At 51.7% G+C, this 14,536-nt stretch overlaps 1 protein-coding gene across 16 annotated transcripts in view; it reads right to left on the bottom strand.

Moving 5' to 3' along the window:
• Window positions 1-14,536, bottom strand: part of Mcf2l (MCF.2 cell line derived transforming sequence like) — a 154,034-nt gene that overhangs the window by 24,202 nt on the left and 115,296 nt on the right. For all 16 annotated transcript variants that reach the window (XM_028881276.2, XM_037211591.1, XM_037211592.1 and 13 more), the window contains 5 exons: window positions 7,772-7,891; window positions 4,753-4,869; window positions 4,063-4,212; window positions 2,961-3,085; window positions 1,234-1,348 (listed from right to left, as the gene is read on the bottom strand). In XM_028881276.2, the coding sequence (XP_028737109.1) occupies window positions 1,234-1,348; window positions 2,961-3,085; window positions 4,063-4,212; window positions 4,753-4,869; window positions 7,772-7,891 (627 nt within the window). The remainder of the gene's footprint in view (window positions 1-1,233; window positions 1,349-2,960; window positions 3,086-4,062; window positions 4,213-4,752; window positions 4,870-7,771; window positions 7,892-14,536) is intronic.

The following is a 14,536-nucleotide window of genomic DNA, read 5'->3' as shown; positions in this document are numbered from 1 at the left end:
CAAGTGTCACAGGGACAGTCTGGCAGTTGCTTCTTCTCTTCCTTTTACATGTGTCTATCTATGGTGTGTGTGTGTGTGTGTGTGTGTGTGTGTACGTGTACAGATAGAACATGAGTATGAACGGGTGCTTGTGTACATGTGGAAGCTCAAGGTTGACACTGGACGTCCCCCTCTATCTCCACTTCATGTGATTCTGGGGATCTGAACTCCAGGCCCCATGGTTGTGTGACAAGATTTTTATCTACCGAGCCATCTCCTAGCTCCAGGCTAGAGCTTTCTAATATTCAAACAGATGGTCCCTATGTGATCACACATTTCAGAGAACTAGAATTTACGTCCACACAAATGCATGCACACGTGCCAATGTCTACAACGGTTTCCTCTGTGCAGGAAAACCCGGAACAATGATGTCCTTCAACAGCACCATGGCAGGCTGCTGAGACATAAGAAGAGGGGGCTGCAGGCATTGGCCACCACCTGGATGGGGACCTCTAGAGAGCCCCTGAAGGACACCCATTGCTTACAGTGTTCTTGAGTTGGCCACTATGGCAACAGAGAAGATAGTAATTGTCCCCAGGGCCTGGGGACATGGGGAGGGGGTTGGGAGGGATGCAAAAGGGCAGCCCAAGGGTTCTGGTTGGTGTCCTTCACCTACAACTTCAACGTCAGCCTGGGCTATTGAGCTATGTCTTGTTACCACTCAGGGAACTGGCAAAGGGCATCGGGATCTCTCTGGATCACTCTGTATGACTACAAATGAATCTAGAACAAACCTCTGAATAAAAAGTCTGATTTAAAATGCTATCCGGGCGCTGAGGAAGTGGCTCAGCGGGAAAGAGCACTCAGAGTGGGTGACCTGAGTTCAAATCCCACAGCACCCGCATAAAAAGTTGGGCATGGCCGTGTGCGCCTGAAATCCTGAGAGCTCTCAGGCCAGATGGTCTAGATTAAATAGCAAGCTTCCGGTCCAGTGAGAGACCCTGTCTTTGGGCAGCGAGGCAAAGTAATAGAGTAGGATACCCAACTTCCTGTTTTAACCTACACAGGTATACATATGGATTTATGTACCTACACACTCACATGCTTACACCCCTCCCACACATAAATGCCTTTTAAGTGCCACCTGCGTCAAGCCTTCCTCAGTTTCCATGTAAGTTAGACCTACAGCAGACAGACCCACACCCCTCACTTCCTGAAAGGCAGCATCCCACGCCTCGCGGCCTCGCCACTCACCTCCCGGAAGCCTTGCTCAAAATGCCGCAGCTGCAGGCACTGTTCCAGCTTCTGCTGATGCTTTGCCCAGAACTCGTCAAAGGCGGCTTCGGTTTCATTCAGCTGGGCCAGGAGCCTGAGAGAGAGGAAGGGGCCGCGGGGGTGAGGAAGACTGTGCCTCCCAGGGTGCACAGCGGTCTCCCTGACATGCTTTCCTGTGATTCCTTGGCCTCATCACTGACTCCTAGGGTTCTCAGAGTTCTGAGAGACACGAGAGAGATGCACTCAGACAAAACTGGGCTCCCCGACCTGTGCCACGTGGACACAGCAGACAGAACTCAGTTTGCTAAAGTGCGTGCGTGCATGCGTGCGTGCGTGCGTGCATGTGTATGTGTGTGTGTGTATGTGTGTGCGTGTGTGTGCATGTGTGTGTGCACGTATGTGTGTGTATGCATGTGTGTGCGTGTGTGTGCACATGTGTGTGTGTGCGTGCACGTATGTGTGTGCGTGTGCGTGCGTGCGTGCGTGCATGTGTGTGCGTGTGTGTGCATGTGTGTGTGTACACCAGGGGTTGACACACATATCTTCTTCAGTGGCTTTCCGTTTTGTTATTTAAGGCAGCGTCTCTCACTGAACCTAGATCTCGCCAATTGTAGTAGAATGGCTGGCCAGTAGAATGAGCTCCAGGAATCTGCCTGTCTCCACCTCCACAGTATGGGGCTTACAAATATGAGCCACTACACCCAGGCTATTTTCCTGGGGATCCTAATTCAGGTTTTCATACGTGCGTGGCAAGCACGATCAACTGTGCCATCTCCCTAGCCCCACGTTTGTTAATTGATGAAAGGCCACTGGGTTTACTGTTGACAACCCTGGGCAGGGTGGACAGCAGTCTGCTGCTGAGGTCTAGAGCTGGTGTTGGCGACCTCACTCTCAGCCACAGGATGACTTCTTGCTAAGGGACTCTAAACAGAGCCAACCAGCACCCCCCTATTCGGTCCCTTTTCCTAGTCTTGGAGGAGTTGACCAATTCCCCAGTGGGAACCTGCCTAGATCTGCTGGTGAGCCTTGGTCTCCTACTGTGTGCCTTTCCCACGTGTTCACCATAACATGCCTGTTCTGCATTCAGCCACGGTCCATGCGGGAGAGACCCATGTGAAAGCCAGGAGCCTGGCTGCTGCCTATTGTTTGGTTCCTGGGCAAATCCTATCCATACAGGTGCTCTGAGCCTGTCCTGTAGGTAGGAATGGCACCCATCTAGCCTGCAGCACAGAGAAGATAGAATGCCCGGAGACACGTGGGGCAAAGCATGGGGGGCACTAGTGGACACTGACTGATGACATTCTGACCTTGTGCTCTGCTATAAACATGGAGAAATAGACAGTGAGAAACACAGACAGTACCCTTTACTGGGAGGGTAAAACGCGTGCTCTAAGACAAGGCTGGACCACGGGCACTCCGCGCTGCTGTCCTACCTACAACAACTCACTGGGGACGTACGGGCCATGTGAATATAAGGGGTTATGCTACTACTGCTTGCCCAACATTTTCCTGTCTGTGGGACTGACTGCTCTTGACTCCCACCCCCTTGTCATGGGTGCTGGGGTCCCGAGAGGGAGAAGGGCCAGCAGGCTAGCTGCTGGGATCTGTGACGGTTGCCTCAGCTATTAGCCTTGTGTTTTCCCAATGGCTGCGTATCTGCAGAGGTCGGGCCAGAGCACGGTAGGGCAGGAGGGTGTGGGCCTCACCTCTGCACGGTGGCCTGATTGTCCAGCTGGTCTTGGTTCACGCTGTGGGAAGTGCTCTCAGCCAGGGGCTCCCTGAGGCTCTCGAGGATGCCGTTCCCCTCCTTCAGCGCCAGCTGAAGATCCTCCTGCAGAGAGAGTGCACACAGAACCTGGATTGCAGCCAGCTGCCTGGGCTCAGGTCTCAACACTGAGTACGTGGGGACGGCCTGGGATGGGGTACTATGTCCTGTGGGTGCCGACTGTCCTTCTGTATGACCACACAGTGCACTTAAAGCTGTCCAATGTATATGTGTATTGTATACATATGTGAGATTCTCAAAAAATTAAATATATATACATATATATGTATACACACACACACACACACACACACACACACACACACACACACACTGGCAAGGAAGGTGCCACACTCCTGCTTGCTGTGGTAAGCTAGGGTTACAGGTCACTCAGGGCATGGAGATAAGGTCAAACAGTAACTGGAAACCAAACTTTTTAACCGTCCCTCTCCTGCAGCTGGCCATGCTGTGCAGACAGAAGGCCACCTCTAAGGAGTGGGTGGCATGCCCGGCAGAGAAGGAGCACCATCCTAGGACGCACAGTAGTTTACAGCCACCCAGACCCTGCTGTCTCAAAGCCATCAGTAATGCAGATGCCTACAGCAAATGACGCCGAGTGTCTCTGCCCTAGAAGGCCATGCGAACTGGTAGCGCAATGGTACTTAATGCAGCCAATCCAACCGTGACTTCTTCAGTCACTGGTGAGAGGAGCCAGGGTAGAGCCTGGTTACCCTGGAGCTGCCCTGCCCCCATACACACACAGTGCACAGCCACCAGGAACTGCTCCGGTCTTGGCTTTGCACAGACTCTGAAGTCCTCCGGGGTTTCTGGGCTGAGGGCTGCCGCCCACAGATGCACATGTGTTTTTAACAGGGCTCACTTAGGGGGCTTTGAAAAAGGGTATGGTCGGTCTTCTCAGCATCTCAAGCGTCTCGTTGACTCGCTGACGTCTGGCCCTCCTTCCGTGTGGCGACTCACCTGACGTCTCGCATCGGGTATCACATTTCCCGGCTCCGAACCCCGGCCCCCTGAAGTGTACTCACCTTCGCTTTTGCCTTCTTCTCCGTGTGGACGCTGAGCACCAGGCTGGTGGACTGGACATCGTTGGGCAGTTCGGTTTCAGCCAGCTCGGTCCCAAAGGTCTGCAGCATCTGGGCCGTCTGCTTCACCATCAGGGCAAAGCTTTCGATTGCCTTGGGAGAAGGGAGAGGACGGTCACAGAATCCTGCCCACGGCCCGTGGCCTGCAGCTCTGAAAGCTGACACCATGACTGTTGTTAGAGAGGAGAGGGTGGCCCCCAAGCCCTGTGGACACAAGTGTGCCAGCAAATACCTTCCCGTGAGTGTCTCAACCTCATGCTGCTGCTGCTGCTGCTGCTTCAGAGACATACCAGGAAAGCTTTGCAAATGTGCCTGCCACCCAGGGTCATTCTCAGCTCAGGGTCTTTGCCTCCACCTCCTTGTTAGGAGACTCGTGAGTGTCGAAAACCACCACGACACAGGGCTTGATAGTTTTTTTTTTTCCTCTCCAAGCCCAGAAAGCCACGCCCAGCTTATTACTCATGCTATTTCTTTATAATGACTAAGGTCTACTGAGACCATCTCCTCATTCTTGGGGAAGAAACTTCAGTGAGCATGTGTTTTAAAAGACAGTGTTGTCATGCGAAAAGAATTCTGCTGGGTTGACGATGACCTAGCGAGACCCCGGCTCCGCAGCGCCCAGGCCCCACTCACTGTGCGGTGGCACAGCCACCTGGAGTGGCAGTAGTCCAGGGTCCCCCCGAGGTCCTCGGTCAGCTGGGATTTATCGATGTAGCCGTGTAGCTCTGGCACTGAGCTCAGCATCATGACCTGGGAGAGAGAGGGGACTAGCACCAGGCAGCTTGCCCCGGACTCCAAGTTGACTTCGGGCTTGAAGGGGTCCAGCTCCGCCCTCTGGTTGGTGGGCCTGGCAAGCCTCTTGTTCACACTGGTCACTTGGCTTCCTCGTCTACACGGTGGGCATATTATGATGAATCTCACTGGGTGATGGTGAGGACCCCGTGAGGCCAGGGGACACGAACAAACCCTGCATAGGGTACCTGGCCTGTCACAGATACTCGATGGATGTCAGTACTTTCTCTGGCAGAGGGAAGACAGGAAATAAGATGAGGAAATGGAGCTCTGCTTTCTAAGAAGCCAGTTTATGCTTGCTCCTGCTGAGAACACCACAAACTCCCTTTTAGGCACTGGTGAGGATCATTCTAGCTGGTCCAGTCTCATCAGACTGACTGACAATTCCGAAGAGGTTCTACTTTGTGTGGTTACAGGGGCCAGCCAACCTTTTCATACATGGCTTGATTTCATCTTTCTCTGGTCATTTTCAAGGCTATTCTGCCCATGAGTTTTAGATAAAAATATAGACTTTGCTTTGTAAGCGGCCAGACAGATACTCAGAGCCAACTGCAGAGGCTGGGCTCAGATGTTATTTGATACCACGGTATACATTATTCAACACTGAGTCAGTTTAAAGTGGGGGCTCATCTGGAGACAACCCGGGTTGTTACAATAGAGAAAATGCTCCTGGTGACTGCCGGGCAGAAGTCAGGGTTGCTGGGAACCCTACCACACATGGGTTGGCCACCAGCAAGGAACTGTTCACACTGCCGAGAAGCGGTGTGGATGCTAAGTCCTGAACAAAGCATGACTGCCAGATAAAAAGGCGTCAGAGTCTCAGTTTGAGCTAGAAAACAGAGTCCTCACAGAGCTGTTCCATTTTCTTTTGGTTCTTCTAATAAATTTCTCCACAAGCTGCCAAACAACCTTGGCTCATGGCCAGTAAGCCAAAGACGGATTGGGTAATCCAAGGAAGCATGCTGCCTCCTTCCTTAACCTTAATACTGGTGTGTGTGTGTGTGTGTGTGTGTGTGTGTGTGTGTGCATGTGTGTGCACATGTGTATGCATGTGCATGTGTATGCATGCATGTGCATTCATGTGTGTGTTACACATTTTCCAACACAATAGAGAAGGCTAGGAGCCCAGGGATGCTCCTAGAGACCTCTCTTGCCTGAGGTCAGTACTGTGGAGAAGCATCAGATACCTTCTAAAAGCCAAGTCCTTTGGTAATTCTGGAGTTTATCTAAGATTGGTCTGAGCTTGCAGGTGCCATGGCAGTTTCTGTAAACCTGTTTTTGACACCTCTTAACATAACACTACAGAAGAGTTTACAAGAGACCATACACTATTATAGATGACCTCAACCTTATTTCCCATGATGCTCAGAGGCAAGAGAAGTTGTTGTTAGTGTGGCTCACTTGCTGAAGCGTGTTGATGTCATCTGATCATAAGAGGGGAGGGACACACTGTTACTACAAGTATCCATGTATTTGGAGGCAAGAGCCATGGACACAACTACCACGTCTAGTTTCGGATTGGGACTTGAACCTCGAGCTGGATGAGCTACTGCCCTGGGTGGTTCTGCCCTTAACTAGGTCTTAGAAATGGGTTGTCCAGGAAGAGATGCCACAAGACATGGGGTGTGGTATCTTCCCACAGACCTAGGGTCAGTTATTTTCAGATCTACCAAGGCATGACTCTCAGACAGAGTCACTGTCACCCCTTGAGGCCTTGGGCCATGTTGAACATCCTTCCCTGCCTTTACTCTGGTTCTTGAGGAAGACTGTTATGGAGGTGGGACAGGGTGGGGTAGGAACCCAGGCTCCACTGTTGCTGCTTCTCAGAGATCGGCTCTAGCCTGTTGGAGCAGAGGACAGGGAGCAGTCGTGGGGGATGGGCAGAGGCTTTAGACAGCTGGGAAAGAGGGTATATGCCACCTAAAGACTGAGACACGCCGGGCCGTGGTGGCGCACGCCTTTAATCCCAGCACTTGGGAGGCAGAGGCAGGCGGATCTCTGTGAGTTCGAGGCCAGCCTGGGCTACCAAGTGAGTTCCAGGAAAGGCGAAAAGCTACACAGAGAAACCCTGTCTCGAAAAACCAAAAAGACTGAGATGCAGCAGATAGCACTGTGGACAGCACCCGGCCCAGATTCTTCCGTTTCCAAAAGCAAGGGTGTCACTGCAGGGGAGTCCCACAGCCTGGCAATGGCCCCTGTGTTCCTGTTCTCTTTATGAAAAAGACATGAACCCACAGCGCCACTCTGGCAGCTCCTGGGTGCCACACAGGTCGTGGCCAGGCTTCACTGGCTGTGGAGTGTGTGTGTGCTTTCAGGAGCTTTAGAGTCTTGTTTTTTTGGGGGAAGCAGAGCAGTGTTAGGTCCTTTCTCGGAGGACGATGGGAAAGGGCTGACCCATGCTGGCTGGAGACATGGCGATAAGGTAGGGAGTACCTGCTGGGTTGTTCCTGGCTGGGGTCCAGCGCATGTGTGGCTGGCAGCCGAAGCTCTGTCCATGGACTCAGAAGATGCCCATGTCCTCTTTATTAGCCCTCCTTTCCCCGGAGACATCTGGGGTGTGCCCCTCACTGTGAGCTAGCATAGGACTGTCCCGTGACTTACAGTATTCTGAGGGAGCTATCCCATGGGACCCACCCGAGGCCGGGGCCTTGCATGTATGGACCACTGGTTGGGGCAGGGCTCAAGGGAAGAAGAAATCGCAGCGCTTCCGCCGCCAGAACACAGGGGGAGTGTGACTTCCGACTGGATCTCGTGGGGTTTTACTGATGGCCACGGAATGGAGGTCACTCCGTGAGAGTTTACCACACGCCAGGAGCGCATTAAGCTCGGTTCTGCCGACACAGCGCGAGGGCGAACTCACAGGTACTTTCATCTTAAAGTCATCTCGGTTGAACTTGAAGGCGATGTCCGAGAGGGTCCTCTGGAAAAAGCCCGTGGGCCGGAGAACAAGGACGAGCTGCAGGTTTGCTGGGAAAGACGCCTGCAGAACACAGGAAGAAGAGCGCTTGCCGTGAGCGGCCCAGGCCGTGGAACGGACCTGCCGCCGCTGACGGTGGGCATCTGCATGGACACTGCTTAAAAAGAAAAAGCCGGAAGCATGTCATAGCTGTCAGGAGTTAAATGAGGATCTTCTCCTACCAGTGTGGAGTTCTAAATCCCAGTACTAAGAATAGACTCCTTTGGAGCGTGGGTCTTCCCACAGGAAAGGCACCTGGATCTCAGACTAGTCTAGAGAATAAGTTTCTGTTATTCAAGCCCCAACTATGGCACCTCATCATGCCAGCCACAGGGCAGTAATGGACTTGTTAAAGAAAAAAGAAGCAAGAAGATATATTTGTGGAGCACCTGAACCCAAGATCAATATAAACTCACCGGCATGCGCAGGCAAATGCACACCCTTGAATAGTTAGTTCCCTGTGTTTGGTTACTCCTTGGCCTAGGGCAAGGTGGTTGATCTTGGATAAGTCACTGCAAATGGGACGTGAGGCCGATGCCTGCCCCATTCCACTGGGTGAGGAGGGAGTAGTTACAGCTCATGGGGTACTAGACGCTCATGTTTGCCTCCCCCAGCTGGCCTCCCACTCAGCACACTGTGCATCAGTGTCCATCACTTGCGGCTGGCCTCCCATCCAGGAAAACGGACATGGGTCTTCCCCTGGAAGGAAATGTTCTTCTGTTGAACCCTGTGTCCTTGGTCCTCACGGGGCCTCCAACATGGTGATGTTCACATCACCTGCGACGTCACATTTTTCAGTTACAGGCATGCTGAGAAACGGGGTCCTGGTCAGAGCTCTTCCTGAGCGGATATGGAAGCAGGGTGCTGGGACTCTCTGAGGGCCCTGCTGTAGACAGTGCCCTCCAATTCATACCCTTCCCCTGGTGACATGGCTTCCCTCTGCCCTCCATGGCAAGGAGGCTGGGACATGCCTCTGTCCACGGCCTTCCTATACCAGGCAGGCACGTACTAGCTGCTCCCTCAGGAGAGAGTTATGGATACGCGATGCCAGTAATCAGGCTTCGTCTCTGGTGCCCTGGGAGAGGGTGAGCGCCCAGACCAAGGACAGAACGCAGCCCTGCAGAGGCAGAAGCTGAGGACGGATTCTGGGCTACTGAACACAAGGGCTTCCAGACTTGTCCTCTGTGGGAAATCGGACACCACTATTTAAGGCGACACTGTCAAGGCAGGCAGCTTTCCTCGAGGTGACAATGAGTCACATTTTTCTAAACTTCAATTAGCTTTGTCACCCAGACCCACACCTCCCAGAAGACTGGCTCTGGAGGGCAGGCTAATGCTCGGACCCTAAAAGAGAGACACCACCTGTGCATTCCTGCTAGGTACAGGGCTCCTGGGGTGAGGGGCCCTGCCACTGGCCGGAGGTGACCTCCAGGCGCACAAGCAGCTACTTTCTCTTCCTTAAGCTGCTTTAGTTTCCGTTAAGCATATTAAACAGCTGTATAAAAATTCAAATAAGCGGAAGCCATGTGGGAGGTTCTAAAGATGTGCACAAGCATCTATCATGAGTGAAAACAGTGGCAGTGAATATTCTCTGCTGTAGAGTCAACCATCCGTGTTTAAAGCTGGGAAAGGGCTAACATAAAACCTTCATTTCTAGAACAGGGTTCGGCAGATGAGAATTGGATATTGGTGTTTTGTGCCGTACTCAATAATAATTGTGAATTGTAAATTAACAGTAGGTTTTTTTCTGACATAAAACATCACTCACTTTCTGTTGTGCACCGAGGTGTGCCCAGCCTGATGTTCTCTACTCAGTAGTAAATAGGGCAGCTGGCGCCTGGCCAGCCTCTCTTGTCTGATCGCATCCAACAAACACAAGTTAATATGAACATATCAGAGTTTGAATCTTGGTGTTAACCAGTCAGAAGACCCTGGCTCTGAGTCGGAGGTTCCTCTTGCAAAGCTAAACGCTGGCTGTGGAGCCTATGATGAGGCTTCACAGATGCCAGCCAAAGGAGCATGCATGAGACCAGTGTTAATAAACCCCAAGGCCTCCCGGGACTAAGGTCTCAGGGTGGATCTGCACTGACATCTCACCCAGCTGTGCGTCCCACAGGTGACATGCAGCACATCCTCACGGACCTGACATCAGTCAGACCTGGGAAAACAAACACATAAGGATCCTACTACTCAAACTCGGGAGACGCTGTGTCGGGAGCCATTAGGAAAATGGGACAATACGATACTGTCAGAGAAGCAGCTGACTCTCCTGTCCCCACCCCACCTCAGGTGGGTGCCTGCACCTGTTCTTTCTGCTCTGCCGCCTAGAAGCTCCAGCTGGCTCTTGTCACATCTCCCCTGTGGGGGGCAACGTGACTACAGAGCTCACACTGGGAGCCGGGAGGGTTTTATACACCATTCTGGTCTGTTTGTAGCCCTGTTTTTCTCTCAGTGGTGATGGAGTCCACACCTGCCCTCCAGGCAGAGAGTAAAGAGTCATTGATCATGGATGGACAGGCACAGCTGCAGAGACATGGGTGCAGTTTGAGTGGGAACCAGGAGGGGCAGGTGGGGACCCAGCGCCACCTGGCACAGGGCCACACAGGGAAAACATTCACAAAACTACCCCAGTACGCCCTCCTCTTGGGTGAGAGTCCAGGAATCCCTGTGGCTGCACATGCAGGCAGGGAGAGTATCGAGGAATAAGCTGCTGGTCGGCCCCAAAGCATCGCCACAGAGGACGTGACATGCTCATCGCAAACGGAAGAGACATCTTCTGGCCGGGAAGTCAGGCATTGGACCTGATGGACGCGTGAGTGCCCTGTAACCAACTACAGAGGTTCCTGCTGTGGTGACGAGCGGAAGCGGGAAGCAAAGAAACCCAATCGAGGGTTTCTACAAAGTCCCGGCTTCTGGCCGACTCAAGTGTCAACATCACAAGACTGCAGCGCAAACCGACGGAGGAAATGGCTGCTGCCCTCCCGTCACCGACCTTGGATCTTAGCGGAAGATATAAAAAGCACTTCTGGGAGATGGGAGGATCTGAAAACACAGTTTGTTAGGAAATAGAGTGTTTCAATAGTATGTCCCCGCGTTTACAGACCATTTTTACTGCCACGGTTGTGTGTGTGGTACACTCATGTATGTACCTTGGTGCATGTGTGTTTATGTAATCTGTATGTATGTGTTGGGGTGTATATCTAGGCACATGTCTGTGTGTGCAAGTGTACCCATATATGAGTGTATGTGGATCTGTGTACAGGTGTGTGTGCATAAGTGTTCATGAACTAATGTGTGTGTGCACAGACCTCCGCATGTGTCTGTACGCTTACATGTGCACATGTATGTGTGCACCTGTGTGCATATCTCTTTATGCATCTATCTTTGTGTACATGTGCAAGTGTGCCTCTCTATGTATATGCATGCATGCTTATCTATACATATATATGTACATGTGTCTAGGTACACACATGGTGCATATCTATGCACGTGTCTCTATGTGCATGTTTCTGTTGTGTATGCGACAGTGTACAAGTCTGGCTGTGTGTGTGCATATCTACATATGTACACGTGCATGCACGTGGGTACATGGGCACACATGGGCACATGAGCAAAGTCTCAATGGTGGCAAGAATGTCTGTCTGTGATGGCCAGCCGGGCTGGCCCGTGGCATCCAGGCCACTGGTGAAGAACCTCCCTCTGGTGAGTCTGAGTCCCCAGAGAGGATTAGATCAGGCTCAGTAGTTAATTCATCGGTTGATTAAAGGCACAGCCTATCCGGAGACAGAACTGGGGGAGGCGGCCACGGGATGTGTCCTGAGGGTGTGCCTTTGACAGGCGCATTCTGTCCCTGGCTGCGGCCTTTCATTCCTCTTGGGCTCCTGGCCTCTGTGAGTGGATAGTGTCCTCTGCCATGTCCCTTCCTGTGGAGTCTGTCCTGCCACCAGACCACAGGCTGGACCCTCGGAAACTGTGAGCTACAATCCACCTCCTCGTCTAAACTGCTCCAGGATTTGTCAAAAGAAAAACCATGAACCAGTTCCAGTATTTACACACAAGAACTTCCCCCCTAAATATTAAGACTGCTCAACATCATTAAGAAAAAAAATAATAAAAACAAGCAGGAAAGTGTGATCACTGAGTGGAGGCAATTGTTTAAATAGACACCCTGAGGCTACGCCCACTTTCCTTCTGGAATATTCTGTAAGAATCATCTCTATCCAGCTGTTTTACTGGGACCCCACTGCAGGGAAAGCTCAGACTCCAGCAACAGGGAGGCCTAGGCTGCCCATCCCGAGCCATCCTGGCCTCTTGGTATGGGAAACTGGAGCATTTCGTGGGAGCAGCGGGTGCCTGGGTGATTATCAGCACCTGGCCCCCAGCCTTCCACACAGACTCACAGGGGCTGTGTTCACTTGGTCAGCTTGGGGTGCACACATCTCCATGTGCCACGTGGCTCCTCACCATCCATGTCAGCCTCTCTACCCAGTAAGGGAACTGATCCCATGACCTACTCTCCCTAAGTGGTCTTAGCTCTGCCCAACTTCTGGGGTTCACTGACTGGCCTCCGTCTCTGGCCTGCACCTTGGCATAGTGCCCCATGGGGAATCCATCTGCTTGGCTGGCAAAACACCCCTGCCCACCTCTCAGACACCTGTGCCTGCCAGTCCTCCAGTGCTACCTCCCACTTTCCCTCCACGACGCTCCTGACCTCTGGTGGCCACTTGACCTTGCAGCCCCGGTGACCAGAGTAGGACAGGAATCAAGGACAATGCTTAGAGTCAAATGTGACTGTTGACTGGATAACTCGAGAGCCCAGGTCCCTCCTCAGACATAAGTTTTAGATTGCTCTGCACAGACTACATCAGTCCCAGAACAACAACAACAAAAAGTTCTACCCCTGGGCAGACTGAACAATACTTTAAATTCCATTTTCTTGGGGGCTGAGGAGATAGCTCAGTCAGAAGATTATTTGCAAGTACAGACCCTGACTCAATCCCTCATAAAAGGAGAGGGCATGGTAGTCCATGGGATATGGGAGTCTGCACCTGTAACCCCAGCACCAGGGAATTGGACACAGGGGGACCCCTGGGACTTGCTGCTAGCCAGTCTAGCTGGATCAGAGTCCCAGGTTCAGCGAGAGACTTTGCCTCAAAGAATACGGTGGAAAAGTAATTGAAGGAGACACTTGACCTTGAACTCCGGTCTCCTCACTCACTTATACATACATACATTCTCTCTCACACACAGGTTCACACATACACACTTACACATACATACATTCCCTCTCACACACAGCTTCACACATACACACTTAAACATACATACATTCTCTCTCACACACAGCTTCACACATACACACTTACACATACATACATTCCCTCTCACACACAGCTTCACACATACACACTTAAACATACATACATTCTCTCTCACACACAGCTTCACACATACACACTTACACATACATACATTCTCTCTCACACACAGCTTCACACATACACACTTAAACATACATACATTCTCTCTCACACACAGGTTCACAATACACACTTACACATACATACATTCTCTCTCACACACAGCTTCACACATACACACTTATACATACATACATTCTCTCTTACACACAGGTTCACACATACACACTTACACATACATACATTCTCACACACAGGTTCACACAAACACACTTGTACATACATACATACATTCTCTCTTACACACAGGTTCACACATACACACTTACACATACATACATTCTCTCTCACACACAGCTTCGCACATACACAGCAGACACAAAATCAATTCCCTTGCATAAAACGTGCTAGGGCATAGATCTAGTTTGAACTAGGCCACCTATATGAGTATAAACGTGTACACTCTATGGTGATGTCCCCGAGGGTAACACACCCATGAGACACACGGAGAGAAGCACACACCGTCTCGTAGGGAGGGTGAGACGTTGACAGAGCTCAGGTGTTTTTTTTATCCCTGTGAGGATGGCCACTCAAAGCTTCGGGCCAATTCCCTGGCAGTGAAGAGGTGTCTGCACTCCCGGCTTTGGGGCCCGCCGCCACCTCTATCTTTGCTCACTGATGGAGACCAGGAACCTGGATCGTGAACGCACGTGGGCAGATGGACACACATACTCTGGACGGAAGCATTGGGGTCTGATTTTAGGGAGACTGGATCTTTGGCTCCTCTAGTTTCTTTTCTTTTCTTTCTTTCTTTCTTTCTTTCTTTCTTTCTTTCTTTCTTTCTTTCTTTCTTTCTTTCTTTCTTTCTTTCTTTCTTTCTTTCTTTTTTTTAGTTCCAAGCCAAGCTGAAGGCATCAAAAAGGAAAAAGATCACCCCAAAGCAGGGAACGCCAACTCACGAGGTAGCACAGATGGTGACTAAGAATAGCAGTCGGCGCGAGGCTTACGTAAGTGTGGCTCGGCAGGAACCCAGGCAGCAGGAGCCACACGCCCCTTCGGCCTCCTTGCTTCTGTGGCACCCTGAGGGGGCACCCTGAGGGGGCACCGTGCCTATTTGGATGGCCTCCTGGGGGCCTGGCTGGTTGTATCTGATGCTAAGCAGTAGGTTCCCCTGAAGCTACCTGGACAAGAAAACCCAGGGAGCAGCAGAGCCCTGGTCTGGGGGTTGTGCCCACGCAGCTGCTTCCGG

This window comes from Peromyscus leucopus, chromosome 17 (genome assembly GCF_004664715.2).
Source record: "Peromyscus leucopus breed LL Stock chromosome 17, UCI_PerLeu_2.1, whole genome shotgun sequence".
Taxonomy (NCBI): Eukaryota; Metazoa; Chordata; class Mammalia; order Rodentia; family Cricetidae; genus Peromyscus; species Peromyscus leucopus.
Note: the sequence above shows the minus strand (reverse complement) of the source record. Positions and strands in the feature narration are given on the sequence as shown.